The 20,891-nt window shown below is 45.8% G+C and overlaps 1 protein-coding gene across 1 annotated transcript in view; it reads right to left on the bottom strand.

Moving 5' to 3' along the window:
• The window catches only part of TRAM2 (translocation associated membrane protein 2), a 416,036-nt gene that overhangs the window by 62,429 nt on the left and 332,716 nt on the right, over nucleotides 1-20,891 (bottom strand). Inside the window, exons 6-7 of the mRNA XM_078647585.1 lie at nucleotides 2,795-2,879; nucleotides 1,521-1,591 (exon numbers count right to left, since the gene is read on the bottom strand). Of these exons, the coding sequence (XP_078503711.1) occupies nucleotides 1,521-1,591; nucleotides 2,795-2,879 (156 nt within the window). The remainder of the gene's footprint in view (nucleotides 1-1,520; nucleotides 1,592-2,794; nucleotides 2,880-20,891) is intronic.

The following is a 20,891-nucleotide window of genomic DNA, read 5'->3' as shown; positions in this document are numbered from 1 at the left end:
GGATGTCACTAAATCAGGTCTCTGCTGGAGGGGGTGTGGGCTAACCGGGACATTGACACATTTGTTATGGCACTGCCCAAAGCTGGGGAGGTACTGGCCCACGATCTTGGACAAGCTGGATGAGGCGTTTCAGATTACATTCCCCCGACTTTCGGAGCATACTCTGCTGGGGCTTCCCCATTCCAAGTTCTTCCCTCCGCGCTCGCTGAAAGGTAGACAGATCCCGCTGGCGCTGTTGACTGCAAGGCAGGTGCTGCTGGCAATGTGGGGCTCCCAGTCGGTACCCCCGAGACTGGTTCCAGAGGCTATGGCATATTTTAGCACTGGTAAGGCTCTCGATGGGGATAGATGGGAAAGGCTCGGAGTATGCTAAATTGTGGGGCACGTTCCTGCATCTTCTGTCCAAAGACCTGCGAGAAGTAACTTACCCAAAATACCTGCAGATCCTACAACTCATCCCCTTAGAATCGGATAGAGCTAACCCAGTGGTTTGAACCTTCCCTTGGAGATTTGATGTTTTTTTGTAGTAATTCTACAGTTCAAGCTGACGCGGAGTGGGGTGGGATGCCGGTATCTGTGTGTGAGTGTGTGTGTGTGTGTAGGTGGGGCGGGTGGGAGGGTGTTTGTTTTTTCATTTGTTCAGTTTCTGAAAAGGCGGTGGCCACAGCACAGGTGGGGCGGTCCCTTCAGGTTCATAGCATTTTGCGGGGCCGACCTCCGGGTTGTAGGCCCAGACGCTGCGTTGATGCATTGTGTTTACGCCCTGCCGGCAAGTTGATGTAGGCAGCTGGCTGTGTACCATATTTCTTCCCGCATAATAAAAATTATTGACTCAAGAAACAGCGGAGAGTTACAACCAAAGAATGAGAGTTACAACCAAAGAATGAAGCAGTCGGCATCTTCTTCCATGGCTCTTCGAGGCCATCGCAAAGAAAAATCCCGGAATTCCCTACGAGTATGTGTCCTTAAACAGTCTTTTCCCGTGTTTCTAAAAACCAGTAGTGAACAGGGTAGTCAAATGCTGGGTCTGGTTGCTCAGTGGCCTAATAGTAATAATGGTGGTCTAGATTATCCAATGCTCGAATTACAGTGGGTCCACTCTGCATTTCATGTTTCTGAGGTCTACAAAATGAGTAGTGTTAAGTTGGGTAGGAAACACCTTCCGTCAATAATGCCAAGAGATCCCTTTGGAGGGGAGCGTGCACTCTACACTTATGCTTTTTATGTTTAAGCGTCGTACACTATGCCTTGAAGACCAGTCATATAGAGAATGTGACCCACAGGACATGCAGCTCTGTGAGTCAGACATCTAGGACATTAAAGAGACTGCGGAGATAATAAACATAAAGCAGAACTCTTCCTGAAAGGAGGAGAGTGGATGTAGCAGCCTACTGACGACATCTTGGTACTTTTTTTGAGAACATTTCCATGTAAGACAGGAAAAAGACATTCCCATTATTCATGAAAAGGACAAACGAATGCAAGCAAACAGCTTAAAACCGAATCATGTGTCCACTTACTTTAGAAGGTAGGCACCAGCTATGTGCACTAGGTACAAAGTGATATATTGTAAGTGACGTGGAATTTCCTCCTGAAAGAAAGCCAAGAAAATAAATTCATACTTAGCATTGCGCTTGGAAAAAATGATGCATAACAATATGGCTCTGGGTTTATAGGAATTTAGGAAGGAATACTACATACAAACACGTAAAAAAAAGAGGGAGTTTAAAAAAGACATTTAAACAAGTAAAGTAAGCAGCATTAAAACAGATATTACAAATTAGTCTTCTAATCGGGAGTAAGAAAAGCAAACAGGCAGTAGTGACATGATGCAGAGGGAAGGGAGGGGGCAGATGGGCCGGCAGCAAATACCTCGAGGTAGCACTATGGGGTTCACCCTATAAATCAAGTTGAGAAAAGCATTTCCAAGGGAACTAAAATAAAGGAAGGACCTGAGCAGTTTGGAACTGAACCTGACATTTGCCTGTGGTGATGCAGTGACCTCCCCGTTATGACTGACGTTCAATAATGTCTTAATGGAGTACAGAGATGGAGGGTGAAGAAGAATGAAGAGAAGAACAGCAGCTGGAAGCGCCAAATCTAAAAAGGAATAAAGGCTGGGGAAGAGTACCAGGCATCATATCATAGACAGATTGGCAAGGGCACAATGTCCCAGGTGCTCCACAGAGAGCTTTTAATAGGGTACGTCGGGCACAAACAGGGACAGTGCCGCTTATTACAAACAGTGTGCTGCCCTCAGGGCAGGTTCAGTCTCACGCCTGCTCAGAGGCAGAATAGGTGTTTGAAGCAGCCAATTAGTCTTTCACAATAAAGGAGACATCCGCCTCCGCTTTAAAGGTGAACAGAGAATGGCTGCACCCATTTTCAGGAGAGTTTCTGGCAGAAGGTCTCTGGGACACCCTGTTCCCACCTCCAGCAAGCTGCCATCAGGAACACATGCACTATGTGCCACATCTTTGTACTATCTGTAATACAGAAGAGGCTGCACAAGAGTATATAATCTGTAATGCTAAAAGTGCCCCAGGGGCGCAGAAAGCATGCACACATGCCCATTGCGCCCCAGGGGTACTTTATGTAATACGGCCAGTGGCCATCAAATTTAGAAGCACATGTAGCTTTCACAGCAGCAATGCAGAGTCATTTGCCCTGAGACATTATGACTCTACCCCCAGTTAATACCTAGTGTACTTTCTCTAGTAGCTCATTCTACACAGTTCCACAGAGTCCATTACAGCTTATGTACCACTCAAGAAAAACAATTCGTGTTACTCACCTTTCGCACCTTCTGAAAGTACAGCTCAGGTAGAGCATGGAGCCAGTAAGCCAGCTGGCAAAGGTAGAAAAACTTGACCTGGAAACTACAATAATAACAAAGTCAGATTCCGGCAAGACTGCAACTTGTCAATACAATACCACAGTCGCACTTGAATAATCTGATTTACAGAGCAGCAGGAACGATTACTGAATAGGCTTGAGAAGGCAACAGTCAAGCACTTTTATTCTTTGGGGTGTTTTACCTAGAATCAAAATATCACTTTTAGGTCCCTTCTGGTTCTCATGTGATACAATCCTATGTAGGAGGAGCAAATGATTTGGAAGATTTAGGCTCCCTGTGATAGATATTACAGCTATGATACTTATCTAGGGTATCTCAGACCAGGTTCCACAAAGTATTGACGTTTATAAAACACCCCTCGCGTCACAGATGATCACTCAGGAGATCTCTTCTGTTCCCTTCGCTCTACATTGACCAGAAGGCTGGATGTTTAAGCCACCCAAAAAATCTAAATCCGACACAAAGGTTGCTGGTTTATGGATCAACTAAGATCTGGGCAATGTGAAGAGACTGGTTGGGAAACTAAGAAGCCAAACAGCAGCAGACATTAAAAAATGGAAACATCAGAGCACTCCAGAAGGCAAAGAAGGGTCATGTTGCAGCTTTAATCAAACTACCTCAAGGAACTATTCAAAATGTTCCTGGAAGTTACAGAGGTATTACAGAAAACCCAATAACCTCGAACAGACAGTGTAAAAATACGATAACTACCTGAGAATGAGAGCCTAAAGATGAGAGCACACAATAAAGCCAAGGACAGCATCTTGTGCCCCAACTGAACCTTCCAAGTTACCTTACATAGCAGGGAGTGTCGAGCAAGCTTGCAGAGTCAATGGTAAGATGGAAACATCAAATATTACAGTCTAGCCTTGGTCGGCCACCACAGTAAAAAGAACTTTCAGTAACAAGCACTATAAATACATTACTCCAACAAGCAGTAGCAGTATACAGTTTTACAACAAGCAATAATTACTCCCTTACTAAACAAACCTGGGCATACTCTCTAGAGCAGAGCTTTCCAAATTTGTGTCATAACACATTTGTGTGGTTGCTGCAGTGTATGCGCGTGTAACGCGTGACGTGGTCTATGCCTCATGCAGGACGGTATTGCGCATGTTACTGAGGCAGTGCCTGTTCCTGTGGAAGAGGAGTCTCCTGTGGCAGGCAGCAAGCCTTATTGGAGCATCTCGCTGCCGATCTCCCGCGGGCCGTTGAAGTGGCAGCGGCAGTAAGCTAAGACTGCGGGGTCTCCAGCAGGCCGCTCCTGGAGTGCATCACTCGCTGCGCAGCTCCCCACAGTCCCATTCAATCTAGCGGCAGGGGGAGGCAGACAACCCCATTAGCCTCGCCAGCGGCGTGGAGTGTTGCCCTCCGGCGCTCGCTGCTGCTGCCCTCCTGCAGACCCATGGAAGCATGTGGCAGCAGCAGTGACTAAAGACTTTGGTGGGTCCTGCAGAACTCGCTGCTGCCGGCCCCCACAGACCTGTTCAGGCTTCCAGCAGGGGGTGTTTGAGAGTCGACAGCACCCAAGAAAATCAAAATAAGGGCTTGGGAAGTGAAGTCAGAGAAGAAGAAGAGTGGGATAGACAAAGGAGCGTGAAGGAGGCATGGCGTATAATTGGTAGAAGGAAAAAAAGCGCAACATAAGCAGGAAGAGTAGATTTAGAGGAGTGAATTAAACAGAAGTGGGAGAAAAAAAGCGAAACAAAAGAAAGACAACTGAGAGGAGAGAGAAATAGATGAGCAATAGAAACAGAGGAATGAACAACAACATAAGCAGAGAAACACGACTGGAGAAAGAGCAACATGAATAACATGAGTGAGTGACCTAGCCAGCGAACCAAAAGAACGCATGTAAAATGAAAGCTATACGTGTAGAGGTGGGGAAACCTTCGTATAGGCCGCTACTAATTGGGCATTAAGCGTTTCAAACATTAAGTCCCTGAACGGTCCAACGTTTACACCAGGAGACAGTTATTCTAAGTAGCCATTTTTGGACTGGTCCACGCCTGGAAACACAACATGGATAAGTTTATAATTAAGTCGCGAAAAGCTGGTGAAGATGATGTTTGGGATGAACAACATGTAGCAGCTATTGAGGAAAAAACGCAAGAATCAACTGAACGATCTGTCTCAGTACATATGAAGTGTAAAGGAAAAATCTCCACTCCTTGTTTATATAATAAAGCTTATGTGAAACTGGGGTTCACATTTTCTGGTAATGAAAACAATCGTTGTCCCCAGTGTTTAGTTTGTGGGGATATACTTGCAAATGAAAGTATGGTACTGCTGTATAGCATTTTAGGACCCTGGTGTAATTTTCCCGATTCATGCCCTTATATAGGTATAAATCACCCTATCCTTATATAGACATAGAAATCATAACCATATTTAGACATAGCTCATGCAGTCCAAATACGGCATGGCTACTTCCACTAGCTCCGAAAATCCACAACGATTTCGTGGAAAACTCGCCTTCAGCAGTCAGGGACTTCCCCTTGCTTGAATATTGATTTGTCCAAGAACTCATGGAGTTTTCAAAGAACTGAGACTCTTGGATGACGTTATTATGTCCAACCTTACGTCAAACTCGGCACCTTCAAGGTATAAATATGCCCACACTTGCCCTATCAAACACACGGTGGTTTGGAGTAGTTCGACTATTTACTTGCCCGACGCATCTCGCTGCAGCAAGTGCCGAAGGAAGCCGACCCTCCAGCAGACGCACTGAGAGAGACGCTATCTTTTCTCTTGCCGAGAAATCTAGCTCCAGTGTTTCCAAGCTACCCTTGCGGGTTGTTGGGAAATAGAGTCCTGAGACATAGAGATACCAGACCTCCTTCATTCTAAACCAAGGTACGGAGCTGATTAGACCCTAAGAGAAATCTTGGAGGGATTCTTGGCTAAAAGAATACTAAACTTATGCTACACCTCACTTCTTCCTTCGTACTAGACTTAGGTTAGGTACACCGGGGTAGGCGTATTTTAGAAGCACCAGTTGAGTACTTTTAGTCCTTATTTATTTAATGTATGTATTCCATGTATTTTATGGCTTAGAAACCATACCATGCTTTTACAGTATTATTTTAGAATACTCTTCTTGCTGTACGCATTATACTTTACAGCCAGTATTACGAGTGTAGCAGTTCATTTCTTCTGCATGAGAAAGAAGGCTGTTCAATAAATACCTTTTATTGAAAACACCTGTTTCTCTATTTCTCTGCACCTCTGGTGAAACGAAGCATGCACGATTGACTGAGTAAAATATCTATCTATTGTTTCCACGACTCTGAAGATAAGTTTTATCTTGGGGAAACAAAGTTGTCATGTTTATGCGGTTGTCAGAAACTAATCCCTTCTTGTTTATTCGAGAAAGTTTCTAAGTGACCTCTGAGCTAGCTGCCACTCACAATTAAGTCTAATATATTTTAGGCGCTAGGGGGCGCACAGCGGAATGGCTGTGTAATCCGCAGTTCCGCCGGACGATCGAAAACGTCATGGTCTGTACCTGCCTCAATGCCCGCTATTCCGCCAGCTGAACACATCCTAAGGTGTGTGAACACACCGAGAATGTGCGGGTAAAAGATGGAGTGAAACAACACAAGCAAAAGTGGTGAAAGCAGCGTGGATCTGTGAGCGGGGCTGCACAGCGGGCAAGATGGCGGAGGACGCGGCAGCCGATTCGAGTACTACCGAAGCGACACAGTGAGTAGAGCGGAGAACAAGAACACTGTTGACGCTGGAGGGGCGAAAAACACACGTAACTGCTGGGACACGTTCAATAATCACAAAGCCGCATGTCGGTTCACAAGTGCCGAACTGCAATGTCCTCTGAGCACCCGGGTATACACTGGGACAAAATGGCGGCGCCCAATTAGCCAGAGATCGGCAAGTGTAAATACCCATATTAGCGGCCACCAACTGCAAGGACAAGTAATTAATGCTGCGCATACCTCGCCTGGGCCTCAACTATGCACTGAGGTTAACGGCTTTGCTCAAGCAAAGGAGAGATCGTAACCCAGCCGGTGTTGCTGATTCTGACGCTGAGATAGCAAAACGGCGCGAAACTGTATGCCGAGTCTGTCGATCCAACCGCGACTCCTAAGTACTGGGGCTATCTATGCGATATGACTAAGAAGCGGGAAACGTCCACCAACTACAGAGGTTCGGAGGTGGGGTATCACTGCGGTGTCGGGCCAGGCGCTGCTTCACACTACGGGGAATCCTCTTTAACTGCTGGGGCTGAATAAAGATCGCCATTTAACATACATTGGGAGACTAGGCGGTCCAAGTGGAGGTTGCACACGGGGCCCCCGAGCTTGGTCGGACAGTGGTGCGGCATGCAGCGCACACCTGCTCACATGGCGCCGTGACTAGTCCACAGCAGAGGAGGCGCCTGACCCACTGCTGTAGACGTGGCCCCCAGACACATATTCCAACCCAAGAGTCAAAACGGCGGCATCAGCCAGGACCACCAGGTCCTCAGTCCAAACTGCGAAGCCGACAACGCCGCGGCTAGTAACGATGGTGAAACCTGACAAACAGCAACTGAAGATATCCTTCGAAAGTAAAAAAGCACCCAAAACCTCGGAGAAAATGGCGGAAAGTGATGGACCAGCAGAGACAGTGCCCGGCAGCAACATGGAAAAGATATTGCTATCTATCCAGGCGAATCTGCAGGACATTAACGGCAAGCTGGATAACTTAACATGCAGGATGGACGGCATGGCTGCAAAGCAGGAAAAACATGGCGAGAGACTAGGCACGCCCGAAACTCGCATTTCAGCTGTAGAGGACGAATCGCGCATAACATCCACCAAATGCGCCGGCATGGAACGCATCCTGGAGGTGATAAAAGCAAAGGAGGAGGAGTTGGAAGCGCGCTCAAGGCGCAATAATGTGCGCATCATAGGCCTTCCAGAGACGACAAACACCGGGCAAATGGAAGTATACGTAGAGAAGCTATGCAAGGACCTATTCGGAGAAGAAGCGTTCTCGCCAATCTTTATTGTGGAACGTGCGCACAGGTCCCTTGCGCCTCGTCCACCGCCTGGAGCTACGCCTAGGCTAATAGTTGTGAGAATACTGAACTATCGCGATAGAGATACCATCTTGAGACTTGCACGCGAGAAAGGTACGGTCACCCACCAGGGAAATGCTTTAGAATTTTACCCGGATCACACCGTGGCAGTACAGCAAGCAAGGAAAGAATTCGCATCCGTGAAGGCCAAACTTAGGGATCTTAACATCAGGTATTCCATGCTGTACCCGGCCAGATTGCGTGTATCATGGGAAGACAAGGCAGTGCTGTTGTTGTCTCCTAAAGTGGCACATGAATTCGTAAAGAAAGTGTTGAAACAAAACAAAGCTAATGTTCGAGAGGAACAGCATCGGGACGCTGAATAACGGTACTGGTAAGGACCCCTAAAGAAATGCGGTAAGATATCGCATGCTTGATGTAAGGTTGGGTGGTGTCATGGTGAGGGACATTAACAGATGAAACGTGATGCCTCCCAAAAACGTATGGAAGACCATGTACTGCAACGAACATTGTATAGTTAGTATGCCTACCAACTAAGCCTCCTATTACTTCGAGTACGGAGAATTGGTGCAGCTTTAAGTAACTGAACAGGACGCTGAACCACAACATGATATGAAATCTCGCTTACATTTACAGTCACGACCAAAGGGTCATTGTCTCACTAATCCCAGACCCTCCGGAGAACACTTATTGTGATGTGCAGCACTCTGGGGGTGAGTCGGCATGCCTTATCCTTCCTGGTTATTGGCGCAAAAAGACAGATCCTTGTCCATGGATTGTTGGGGACGCTGATCCACGCAGGTTATGGCATTCGTACTATCACGAACACCCTTAACATTGCGCTACTGCATGTATAAATGTTACATGTAACTGTATGTCTTACAACTCGTTGCCAGTTTGACACATAAGATAAAGTGCCTGCCGAGCACCGCTACAGTGAGGTGGTCCCTGAACGGCTGGCATCTTTCCGGTGTAAATGTCATGATTTGCGCAGGCACTGATGTCACTGCTCACAGACTTTATTCGAGTGCTTGTTGGCGGTGGGTGGGGTAAGGGCAGCCAGACATACCACACATGAGTGAATGGACCGATAAGTGAGTCGTCCGCATCCATTAAGTTGGGTGCTGAGTTGTGCCCCAAGCGGACCTCCACAAGGGTATCCCCCACATAAGTTCTGTTATGATGGGAAATGTTTTGAAGTTCTCCAGTTTGAAGGGTATGTATCAACAGGGAATATGGCTTCGGCAGGTTTGGGTTGCTGGAGTGGGTGGGGGGGAGGGGTAGGGATATTGTTCATGTTGAGAGTCCAAGAAATTTGAAAAATGTCAAGATCCTGTGTATTGTATGGCAAAGGGCTCCTCGGCCACGCATGACCGCACACATTGTAGTGAGTTTAGATCCTGATCCTGTTTGTTATTTGCTCCTGGCAAGTGCTGTACAGCCTTCTCAATGACTCAGGAAAGTAGAAATACAGGCAGAACACATTTAAATTTCCTAACGTGGAATATCAGAGGATTTACACAACCAAAGAAAATAAGACAGGTGTTTGCCTATGTAAACAGATGGGATATAGATGTGGCTATACTGCAGGAGACACACATTGCGCCTAACACACATCAGCATATAGGCAAACGCTGGGCGGAGTCGTCTTACACTGCTACGTACTCCTCTTATTCGAGAGGAGTGATCACACTGATCCGGAAGGGCGTGAACTTCACGATGCATCGGGTGGTGAAGACTCCTAATGGGAGATATGTTATGGTGTCCGGTACATTACGTGGGCAACGAATAACGCTCCTTAACGTGTACGGTCCGAATGTGGATGCACCCGAATTTTTTCAAGAAGTGTGGGGGCATTTACAGACATTCACAAACACACACATCATATGTGGGGGAGACTGGAACGTGACTATGGTGGATGGTGTGGACCGTTCCCTACACTCCTCAGAGCAGCACAAGCAGGCAAGGGCGAAATTAGATCACATGCTCACGGACCTGTCGTTAACAGATATCTGGAGACACATTCATACACCGGGGGCCACGCACATTTCAGCGATCCATAACAGTTGGTCACGTCTGGACTACTGGCTGGGCACGGATAGCATTACATTATGGACACGGGATCTGTGCGTCCTCCCAAGAACACTGTCAGATCATAACCCTGTATTGCTAAAACTCACGATACCGAACTACACACCGCCCCCGTTCCACTGGAGGTTCAATTCCCGTGCTCTGACACTGTTTACGCTGACACCATCAATACAGCGATCAAGGAATATTTTCAGATAAATGCACCAGTGGTCGAGGACCCAGTCCTGTTGTGGGAGGCCTTTAAGGCCACGATAAGAGGCGTGTGCATAAGTGCTACAATAGGCATATTGAAGGACATTAGACAGCAGATAAAGCGCTGCGAAACGCGCATGAAGGAGCTGGAAGTGGCCTTTGAGTCCACTCAGGATGTCACGCTACTGGGGGAACTGCGTCAAATGCACACAGAACATCAAACACTTGTCGAAGATGAAATAAAATACCTAGATCGGAAACATAGGGCCAGATCTTACGGTGAGGGGGGTAGACCTGGCGGCGTACTTGCAAACAAAATATGCGAGGGCAAGGGACACACGGCTATATTGCGCATCAAGTCAGGGGATGGTACAATACAGACACAGGCCACAGACATTCTGAATGGTTTTGTTGACACATATAAGACACTATACAGATCACAACCAATAGAGTCAGCGGAGGAGATCCTCAGATATCTGGACGATGTGGCAATAGGTTGGCTGTCGGATGGCCAGAGAGAATATTTGGCACTGCCTATTACGGTAGAGGAGGTGACTGGAGTGATCAAATCACTTCCAAACGGGAAGGCACCTGGCCCCGACGGGTACACAAATGAATTTTATAAACAATACGCGGATGTCCTTGCGCCCTACATGGTAGAAATGTACGTGCGTCTTTCGAACAGGCAGAGTTACCCCCCCACACTCCGAGAGGCTGTGATAATCGCCCTTTTAAAACCCTCCAAAGACCCGGAAGTGTGCGACTCTTACAGACCGTTATCGCTTATCAATGCTGATTCCAAAATACTCGCGAAATTGCTGGCGGTTCGGCTGACTCCACCGATGACGAACCTGGTCCTCCCAGACCAGGCAGGCTTTATCCCTACGAGAGCAACATCCTACAACACTAGGTCACTGTTTGCCCTATCGCACTATCTTCAGCCTTCCACGAAAGCAGTGGCGGTCATGCTCGATGCCTCCAAGGCTTTCGACTCCATTGAATGGAGTTATCTGATTACCATTTTGAACAGAATGCGTTTCCCCAAACGCTTCATACAATGGTTGTCTTTGATATACACCAAACCGTGCGCCCGAGTTCGGGTAAACGGGTACGTATCGGACATCTTTAATATAGAGCGAGGTACAAGACAGGGATGCCCTCTTTCGCCCTTGCTTTTCGCGCTGGCACTCGAACCATTGGCCTGCCTGATAAGACAAAACTATAAATCATCGGCTCGGCGGTTCAACTCCAGACCGCTTCATATCTCGCTATACGCAGACGATATGTTGCTATATGTTCGCGATCCTAACACGCATCTAAATAGGCTGCTAAGAGAGTACATCAAATTTGGAGGTCACTCGGGATTGGCCATAAACTGGTCCAAATCCTTCATTATCCCTCTAACGGATACGACTCCCTTTGACACGGAGTATCCACTAGAATGGCAGCAAGATCCCATACGATATCTGGGTGTGATGTACCATAGAGACCCTGAGGTGGTTATAAGATCGAACTATGGTTCGGCAATCTCCAAATTGGAAGACAAGGTGCAACGTTGGATACAACTGCCATTATCCTTGGCAGATCGTATAGCGATCGTAAAAAAATGAATGTGTTACCTAAACTGTTGTACCTTTTTAATAACATCCCTATCACACCCCCCTGGAGAGGTTTTCCGCCGCATAAAATCACTTGTACTGAAGCTCATATGGGCAGGCAAACAGGCCCGCGTGGATCTTCAAACACTAACTCTTCCATATATCCGTGGAGGTTTCGGGGTGCCGGACTTTCTATTATATTATTTATGTGCTCAGGCGCAATATGCTGTTTATTGGTACCATGAGATACCGTACCTCACTCACACTGCCATCGAGGAGGGAGACGCGGAACCAGTCCCATTGACAGCAATCCTGTCTCATGTCAGGCAGCCCCTTCATGCTCAAGACATAAACACTATAGACACCACAGTCAAGGCATGGCGGAAACTGGGACAACTGGCACATAAAACCCCGTTATACGCACCTGCAATGCCATTACATCACCATCAAGCGTTTTCAGTAACAGGTGAAAAAGTGGGCATGTCACTGTTACAACGAGCAGGCATAGATAGAATGGGGGACCGGTTTCATGAGGGCACATTTCTAGACATTGAGAACCTAACATATATCCAAAATAAGTCGCCCATGTTCCGCTTCACGTATTACAGATTGAAACGCGCGATGAAAGAACTTTATCCTACATTCCCCGACGAACCAGAAAGTCTAAGCACGCTACAGCTGATTATTACAACCCAAGGCCTATCGCACCTAGTATCAAGGCTATACTTCACAGCACAGGCTGAAATATCACACACCACTGAAAAGGCTAAAGCACGATGGGACATGGTATTAGAAGATCCATTGACAGATAAAGAATGACATATTTACAACAAGGGGTGGTGATGGACAGAGTCTCTGAATTAAGCAGAGTACTCTCACCCAGTCAAGAGATCAGGGCTAGATCCAACACCGTTTTTTAGCTCATTGCACCATCCCAGTTTCAGAACCTGGCTGTATGCAAATTAGTCTGTCCCTGGCCCAGTGCATCATGGGAACAGGGCAGACCAGACTACAAAAGCCAATTCTTACACTGGGAAGGAAACAAGCTTCCGGGGACCGGTTTCTGCCATTTCAGGCGTCTTCGGCCCGGCTTGCTTGAATCCTGATGGTGCAATGAGCAAGGGACTCACATCTGAGTATACCCTTCCACGCTTAGGGTGGACAAAAATTATTTACAACAAGGGGTGGTGATGGACAGAGTCTCTGAATTAAGCAGAGTACTCTCACCCAGTCAAGAGATCAGGGCTAGATCCAACACCGTTGTTTAGCTCATTGCACCATCCCAGTTTCAGAACCTGGCTGTATGCAAATTAGTCTGTCCCTGGCCCAGTGCATCATGGGAACAGGGCAGACCAGACTACAAAAGCCAATTCTTACACTGGGAAGGAAACAAGCTTCCGGGGACCGGTTTCTGCCATTTCAGGCGTCTTCGGCCCGGCTTGCTTGAATCCTGATGGTGCAATGAGCAAGGGACTCACATCTGAGTATACCCTTCCACGCTTAGGGTGGACAAAAATTATTTACAACAAGGGGTGGTGATGGACAGAGTCTCTGAATTAAGCAGAGTACTCTCACCCAGTCAAGAGATCAGGGCTAGATCCAACACCGTTTTTTAGCTCATTGCACCATCCCAGTTTCAGAACCTGGCTGTATGCAAATTAGTCTGTCCCTGGCCCAGTGCATCATGGGAACAGGGCAGACCAGACTACAAAAGCCAATTCTTACACTGGGAAGGAAACAAGCTTCCGGGGACCGGTATCTGCCATTTCAGGCGTCTTCGGCCCGGCTTGCTTGAATCCGGATGGTGCAATGAGCAAGGGACTCACATCTGAGTATACCCTTCCACGCTTAGGGTGGACAAAGATTATTTACAACAAGGGGTGGTGATGGACAGAGTCTCTGAATTAAGCAGAGTACTCTCACCCAGTCAAGAGATCAGGGCTAGATCCAACACCGTTTTTTAGCTCATTGCACCATCCCAGTTTCAGAACCTGGCTGTATGCAAATTAGTCTGTCCCTGGCCCAGTGCATCATGGGAACAGGGCAGACCAGACTACAAAAGCCAATTCTTACACTGGGAAGGAAACAAGCTTCCGGGGACCGGTTTCTGCCATTTCAGGCGTCTTCGGCCCGGCTTGCTTGAATCCTGATGGTGCAATGAGCAAGGGACTCACATCTGAGTATACCCTTCCACGCTTAGGGTGGACAAAAATTATTTACAACAAGGGGTGGTGATGGACAGAGTCTCTGAATTAAGCAGAGTACTCTCACCCAGTCAAGAGATCAGGGCTAGATCCAACACCGTTTTTTAGCTCATTGCACCATCCCAGTTTCAGAACCTGGCTGTATGCAAATTAGTCTGTCCCTGGCCCAGTGCATCATGGGAACAGGGCAGACCAGACTACAAAAGCCAATTCTTACACTGGGAAGGAAACAAGCTTCCGGGGACCGGTTTCTGCCATTTCAGGCGTCTTCGGCCCGGCTTGCTTGAATCCTGATGGTGCAATGAGCAAGGGACTCACATCTGAGTATACCCTTCCACGCTTAGGGTGGACAAAAATTATTTACAACAAGGGGTGGTGATGGACAGAGCCTCTGAATTAAGCAGAGTACTCTCACCCAGTCAAGAGATCAGGGCTAGATCCAACACCGTTTTTTAGCTCATTGCACCATCCCAGTTTCAGAACCTGGCTGTATGCAAATTAGTCTGTCCCTGGCCCAGTGCATCATGGGAACAGGGCAGACCAGACTACAAAAGCCAATTCTTACACTGGGAAGGAAACAAGCTTCCGGGGACCGGTTTCTGCCATTTCAGGCGTCTTCGGCCCGGCTTGAATCCTGATGGTGCAATGAGCAAGGGACTCACATCTGAGTATACCCTTCCACGCTTAGGGTGGACAAAAATTATTTACAACAAGGGGTGGTGATGGACAGAGTCTCTGAATTAAGCAGAGTACTCTCACCCAGTCAAGAGATCAGGGCTAGATCCAACACCGTTTTTTAGCTCATTGCACCATCCCAGTTTCAGAACCTGGCTGTATGCAAATTAGTCTGTCCCTGGCCCAGTGCATCATGGGAACAGGGCAGACCAGACTACAAAAGCCAATTCTTACACTGGGAAGGAAACAAGCTTCCGGGGACCGGTTTCTGCCATTTCAGGCGTCTTCGGCCCGGCTTGCTTGAATCCTGATGGTGCAATGAGCAAGGGACTCACATCTGAGTATACCCTTCCACGCTTAGGGTGGACAAAAATTATTTACAACAAGGGGTGGTGATGGACAGAGTCTCTGAATTAAGCAGAGTACTCTCACCCAGTCAAGAGATCAGGGCTAGATCCAACACCGTTTTTTAGCTCATTGCACCATCCCAGTTTCAGAACCTGGCTGTATGCAAATTAGTATGTCCCTGGCCCAGTGCATCATGGGAACAGGGCAGACCAGACTACAAAAGCCAATTCTTACACTGGGAAGGAAACAAGCTTCCGGGGACCGGTTTCTGCCATTTCAGGCGTCTTCGGCCCGGCTTGCTTGAATCCTGATGGTGCAATGAGCAAGGGACTCACATCTGAGTATACCCTTCCACGCTTAGGGTGGACAAAAATTATTTACAACAAGGGGTGGTGATGGACAGAGTCTCTGAATTAAGCAGAGTACTCTCACCCAGTCAAGAGATCAGGGCTAGATCCAACACCGTTTTTTAGCTCATTGCACCATCCCAGTTTCAGAACCTGGCTGTATGCAAATTAGTCTGTCCCTGGCCCAGTGCATCATGGGAACAGGGCAGACCAGACTACAAAAGCCAATTCTTACACTGGGAAGGAAACAAGCTTCCGGGGACCGGTTTCTGCCATTTAGGGCGTCTTCGGCCCGGCTTGCTTGAATCCTGATGGTGCAATGAGCAAGGGACTCACATCTGAGTATACCCTTCCACGCTTAGGGTGGACAAAAATTATTTACAACAAGGGGTGGTGATGGACAGAGTCTCTGAATTAAGCAGAGTACTCTCACCCAGTCAAGAGATCAGGGCTAGATCCAACACCGTTTTTTAGCTCATTGCACCATCCCAGTTTCAGAACCTGGCTGTATGCAAATTAGTCTGTCCCTGGCCCAGTGCATCATGGGAACAGGGCAGACCAGACTACAAAAGCCAATTCTTACACTGGGAAGGAAACAAGCTTCCGGGGACCGGTTTCTGCCATTTAGGGCGTCTTCGGCCCGGCTTGCTTGAATCCTGATGGTGCAATGAGCAAGGGACTCACATCTGAGTATACCCTTCCACGCTTAGGGTGGACAAAAATTATTTACAACAAGGGGTGGTGATGGACAGAGTCTCTGAATTAAGCAGAGTACTCTCACCCAGTCAAGAGATCAGGGCTAGATCCAACACCGTTTTTTAGCTCATTGCACCATCCCAGTTTCAGAACCTGGCTGTATGCAAATTAGTCTGTCCCTGGCCCAGTGCATCATGGGAACAGGGCAGACCAGACTACAAAAGCCAATTCTTACACTGGGAAGGAAACAAGCTTCCGGGGACCGGTTTCTGCCATTTCAGGCGTCTTCGGCCCGGCTTGCTTGAATCCTGATGGTGCAATGAGCAAGGGACTCACATCTGAGTATACCCTTCCACGCTTAGGGTGGACAAAAATTATTTACAACAAGGGGTGGTGATGGACAGAGTCTCTGAATTAAGCAGATTCTTACACTGGGATGGTGCAATGAGCTAAAAAACGGTGTTGGATCTAGCCCTGATCTCTTGACTGGGTGAGAGTATTCTGCTTAATTCAGAGACTCTGTCTCTCACCACCCCTTGTTGTAAATAATTTTGTCCACCCTAAGTGTGGAAGGGTATACTCAGACATGAGTCCCTTGCTCATTGCACCATCAGGATTCAAGCAAGCCGGGCCGAAGACGGCTGTAATGCCAGAAACCGGTCCCCGGAAGCTTGTTTCCTTCCCAGTGTAAGAATTGGCTTTTGTAGTTTGGTTTGCCCTGTTCCCATCATGCACTGGGACAGGATCAGACTAATTTGCATACAGCCAGGTTCTGAAACTGGGATGGTGCAGTGAGCTAAAAAACGGTGTTGGATCTAGCCCTGATCTCTTGACTGGGTGAGAGTATTCTGCTTAATTCAGAGACTCTGTCCCTCACCACCCCTTGTTGTAAATAATTTTGTCCACCCTAAGTGTGGAAGGGTATACTCAGACATGAGTCCCTTGCTCATTGCACCATCAGGATTCAAGCAAGCCGGGCCGAAGACGGCTGTAATGCCAGAAACCGGTCCCCGGAAGCTTGTTTCCTTCCCAGTGTAAGAATTGGCTTTTGTAGTTTGGTTTGCCCTGTTCCCATCATGCACTGGGACAGGATCAGACTAATTTGCATACAGCCAGGTTCTGAAACTGGGATGGTGCAGTGAGCTAAAAAACGGTGTTGGATCTAGCCCTGATCTCTTGACTGGGTGAGAGTATTCTGCTTAATTCAGAGACTCTGTCCCTCACCACCCCTTGTTGTAGATAAAGAATGGCAGCAAACGTGCGCATTAACACAAATACTCACTCCTAATGGTATCCTCAGAATTATACATTATAAGTTTATACATCGGGCGTACTACACACCTGCGCGTATGCATAAATTTGGCCTACAAGAAGAAGACAGGTGTAAGAGATGTGGAAGAGAAGGCGCAGATTTCACACACTTGGCCTGGTCCTACCTTAAGGTACAAGAATATTGGGCGGAAATCACCAACACGCTCTCTGCTATGATAGAGGTAGAGGTAGAATGCACAATACGATCATGCCTGCTAGGAATCGTACCGCAACTTAAAGCCACCAAGCGCAAATTTTGTGTGATATCCCTACTACTGGCCAAACGACAGATTGCGCACTGTTGGCACAGTAGGAAAGTGCCAAAGACATCCAGATGGCTGAATGACATGTCCAGCTGTAGAGACAAATTACTAACATATGAGGAAGAGCTCCCAGCGAAATCCAGGCCCAAGGACATTTGGGGTTACTTCACGGACTACATGAGTACACTGGAAATGGACACGGATGAATGATCTAACTATACTTGCTGCAATGCAATGGCTGTTGTTGGGAGGGTAGGGTGCCGTACTGCCCAGTCAGAAAATACAAGACAGAAATCGAACAGATTGCAATGTTCTAACAGCTTAATTGTAATGGTCTCTATTTCAGGTCTCTAAGTTATGGTTATTTGTTTATTGTTGGTCATCTGCAAAAGAATCAAACTGTAAGACTTAATATGATGCATTACGCCGCCGGACCGAACGTTGTCGGCTGAAGGGCTGTGTAGATCGTTCTTCCCTTTTCACTACCTCGCAGCCGGCCCCAGGGTTGTAGGCTCCTGGCCGTGTATGATTATCAAAGGACAATAAAGGTCTTACAAAAAAAAAAAGTCTAATATATCCTATAGAAGTGACATCTGTCCTACGTCACTTCTATAGGATATATTATTCCAATGCGTAGAGCCTATTGGGAATATAGGAACTACACTACAAATTATAGGAACTAATAAATTAAAACAACATTTTATCTCAAAACACAGCCATTTGTCAGAAAAACCAGTAGATTGCTTTACTGAGCTTTCAACATCAATAAAGAAGCAGTCTGCATCATTCACAAAGAGATAGAAGACATCAGAGAAATCTCAAAAGGCAAGTTACTTGGTTGCTCAAATAATTGCCAAAAACAAGAAACCACAAACTATTGCTGAAACCACCATAAAGGAATCTTGCTGTCCTATTGTTCGAACAATGTTGGGCCAGGATTTGAGATAGAAGTTAATAAAATCCCATGGGCAGATAACACAATTTAAAGACGTATTCAAGAAATGTCTGATAACCTTAAGCTGCAAATTAAGGATATTTTTCAAGACAATAATATGATCTTTACATTGCAATTAGACAAATCAACAGCTGTGGGTTAGCTCAATTATTGGTTGTTATATGTGTCATTTACAGTCATGTACACTGACAGAATTATTGAGCAATTCTTGTGTTGCCTAGAACTTCCAATGAGAACTAGAGGTGAGGATATATTTAAAACGTTAGATTGCTTCATGAAGGAAAATCATTTGCAATTGTTAAATTGTGTTGGAATATGCACAATGGCGCTCCCTCAATGGTTGGCTCAACAAAAGGATTTATAGCTTTAGCGAAGAAAGATTCATAATAATATAATTACTCTTGCTTTTTACATCGCGAAGCATTAGTCGTGCAAACCATTGGAAATGAATTTAGAAAAGTTACGGACAAAGTGGTTCAAATGATCAATTACATTAAAAGCAGACATCTTAAATCAAGATTATTTGCTTATATTTGTGAACAAATGGGGGCAAGGTTAAAAAAGGTTCTACTGCACACAGACGTTTGTCGGCTCTCAAGAGGTCGTGTGCTTTGTCGTGTATACGAATTGCGGGAAATGACGCTTAAACTTTTTTAGGAAAGTCAGCGACACGATTTCTGTGATATAATGCAAAACAAACTTTGGTGCATAAAATTGGGATATCTTGCTGACATCCATGAACATTTGAATAAAATTAACACCAGTATGCAAGGAAAAGGAGAAAATATCTTAACAGCGGTGTATCAAATTTGTGCTATGAGAGACAAAATAGCAATTTGGAAAAGGAAAGTGAAAGAAGGCAATTTTGAAATGTGTTCCAAAACTTCTGAGTGTGAGCTGAAATGTGATATTAGGCTGCTGATTGTTGACCATTTAACATTGCTCGGAGAGAAAGTTCATCATTACTTCCCAAATGTTGAAATCCAAGACTATGATTGGATCAGAAATCCATTTCTTTCAACTGCAACTGGGAACTTTTCACTTATTAAAGAACAATTAGCTGAAATTAAAAATGATCGAAGTCTGTTAATGCATGAAGAGGGTGACTTAAGACATATTTTGGATTAGGGTGTCAATAATGCATCTAACCACAAGTAAAAAAGTGTTAAAAATCTCCTGCAGTTTTTTACTACATACATTTGTGAAGTATCCTTTTCAACAATGACAAACTTAAAGACACTGAAACGTGGAAGCTTGAAAATGCTTCATGACTAAATGAGTGTCTATCTAATATTCCACCAAATATTGAGCAGCTGTGTTCATCCTATCAACCTCATATCTCATTAAAATAGTCAAATATTTTTATTTCTTTCTCATATTTAAATATTGTTACTCATAAATGACAACAGTTTTGGGAATGTATGTGGGTTATTATCTTATAAATCATATTTTTAAAAATATCAATGAAAGGTTTTCGTGAGATATGTTGCGTCCCCATACATTTTGTTATTTACAATTATTATGACATAAATGTATTTGTCTGTATCTCTTATATGCGGTTAGTTTAACCTCAGGTTTGCTAGTAAAACTGAATCACCGTGTTGCGAAACGATGCATGTCTAAAAGGTGTGTCACCAACATGAAAAGTTTGGAAAGCTGTGCTCTACAGATTTTAAACTAGTCCCATCTCTAATGAAAAAACAGTAATTGTAATTGCAACATGTCAATTTCAAAAACGTTGTGGAATCAAACAATATTCTACCCAACAATCAGGCTTTAGACCACATAGTGGCCCAGAAAAGGCACTGGACGATATTAGGAAAGATGTTATATGCTTCTGTTTCATATGTTTCAGCCAGAGTTTGTTTACCTTGGGAGGGGAATTTCTCACAACTAAGAACATTTGTTGAACAAGTAGTCTGTACGTTAGAAAGTCGAACTGAAGGAGCCCTCGGATCTTCCAACCAATAGAAAAATATGAAAGATGCTGCTCTGTTCTGAGTAACTCTACAAGGATGTCCATTGGGTAACTAAGGTAATGTATGAGTTAGGTAAGGCTTTAGGGACGTTCTGTAACTTTTCTCCAACCCCCGGCAGCCTTGCTCTTTAGCTTCCAATCTTCCAGCCAACAAGGCACTGACGATGTGATAATAGTGAAAATACGACAGGTAGCTCATTTAAACACTCATTGCAAAATCACCTTGGTTTTAAGAAGTTGCCAGCTGCAAATGTGAATGTTATTCTTTGAAATAGATTGCTTAATTCATGCATTTCATTTATTTGTATTTATAAAACACTTATGCCAAAGTGCTG

The sequence above is a fragment of the Lissotriton helveticus genome, chromosome 6 (assembly GCF_964261635.1).
Source record: "Lissotriton helveticus chromosome 6, aLisHel1.1, whole genome shotgun sequence".
Classification (NCBI taxonomy): domain Eukaryota; kingdom Metazoa; phylum Chordata; class Amphibia; order Caudata; family Salamandridae; genus Lissotriton; species Lissotriton helveticus.
This window is presented reverse-complemented; position numbering and strand designations above follow the sequence as displayed.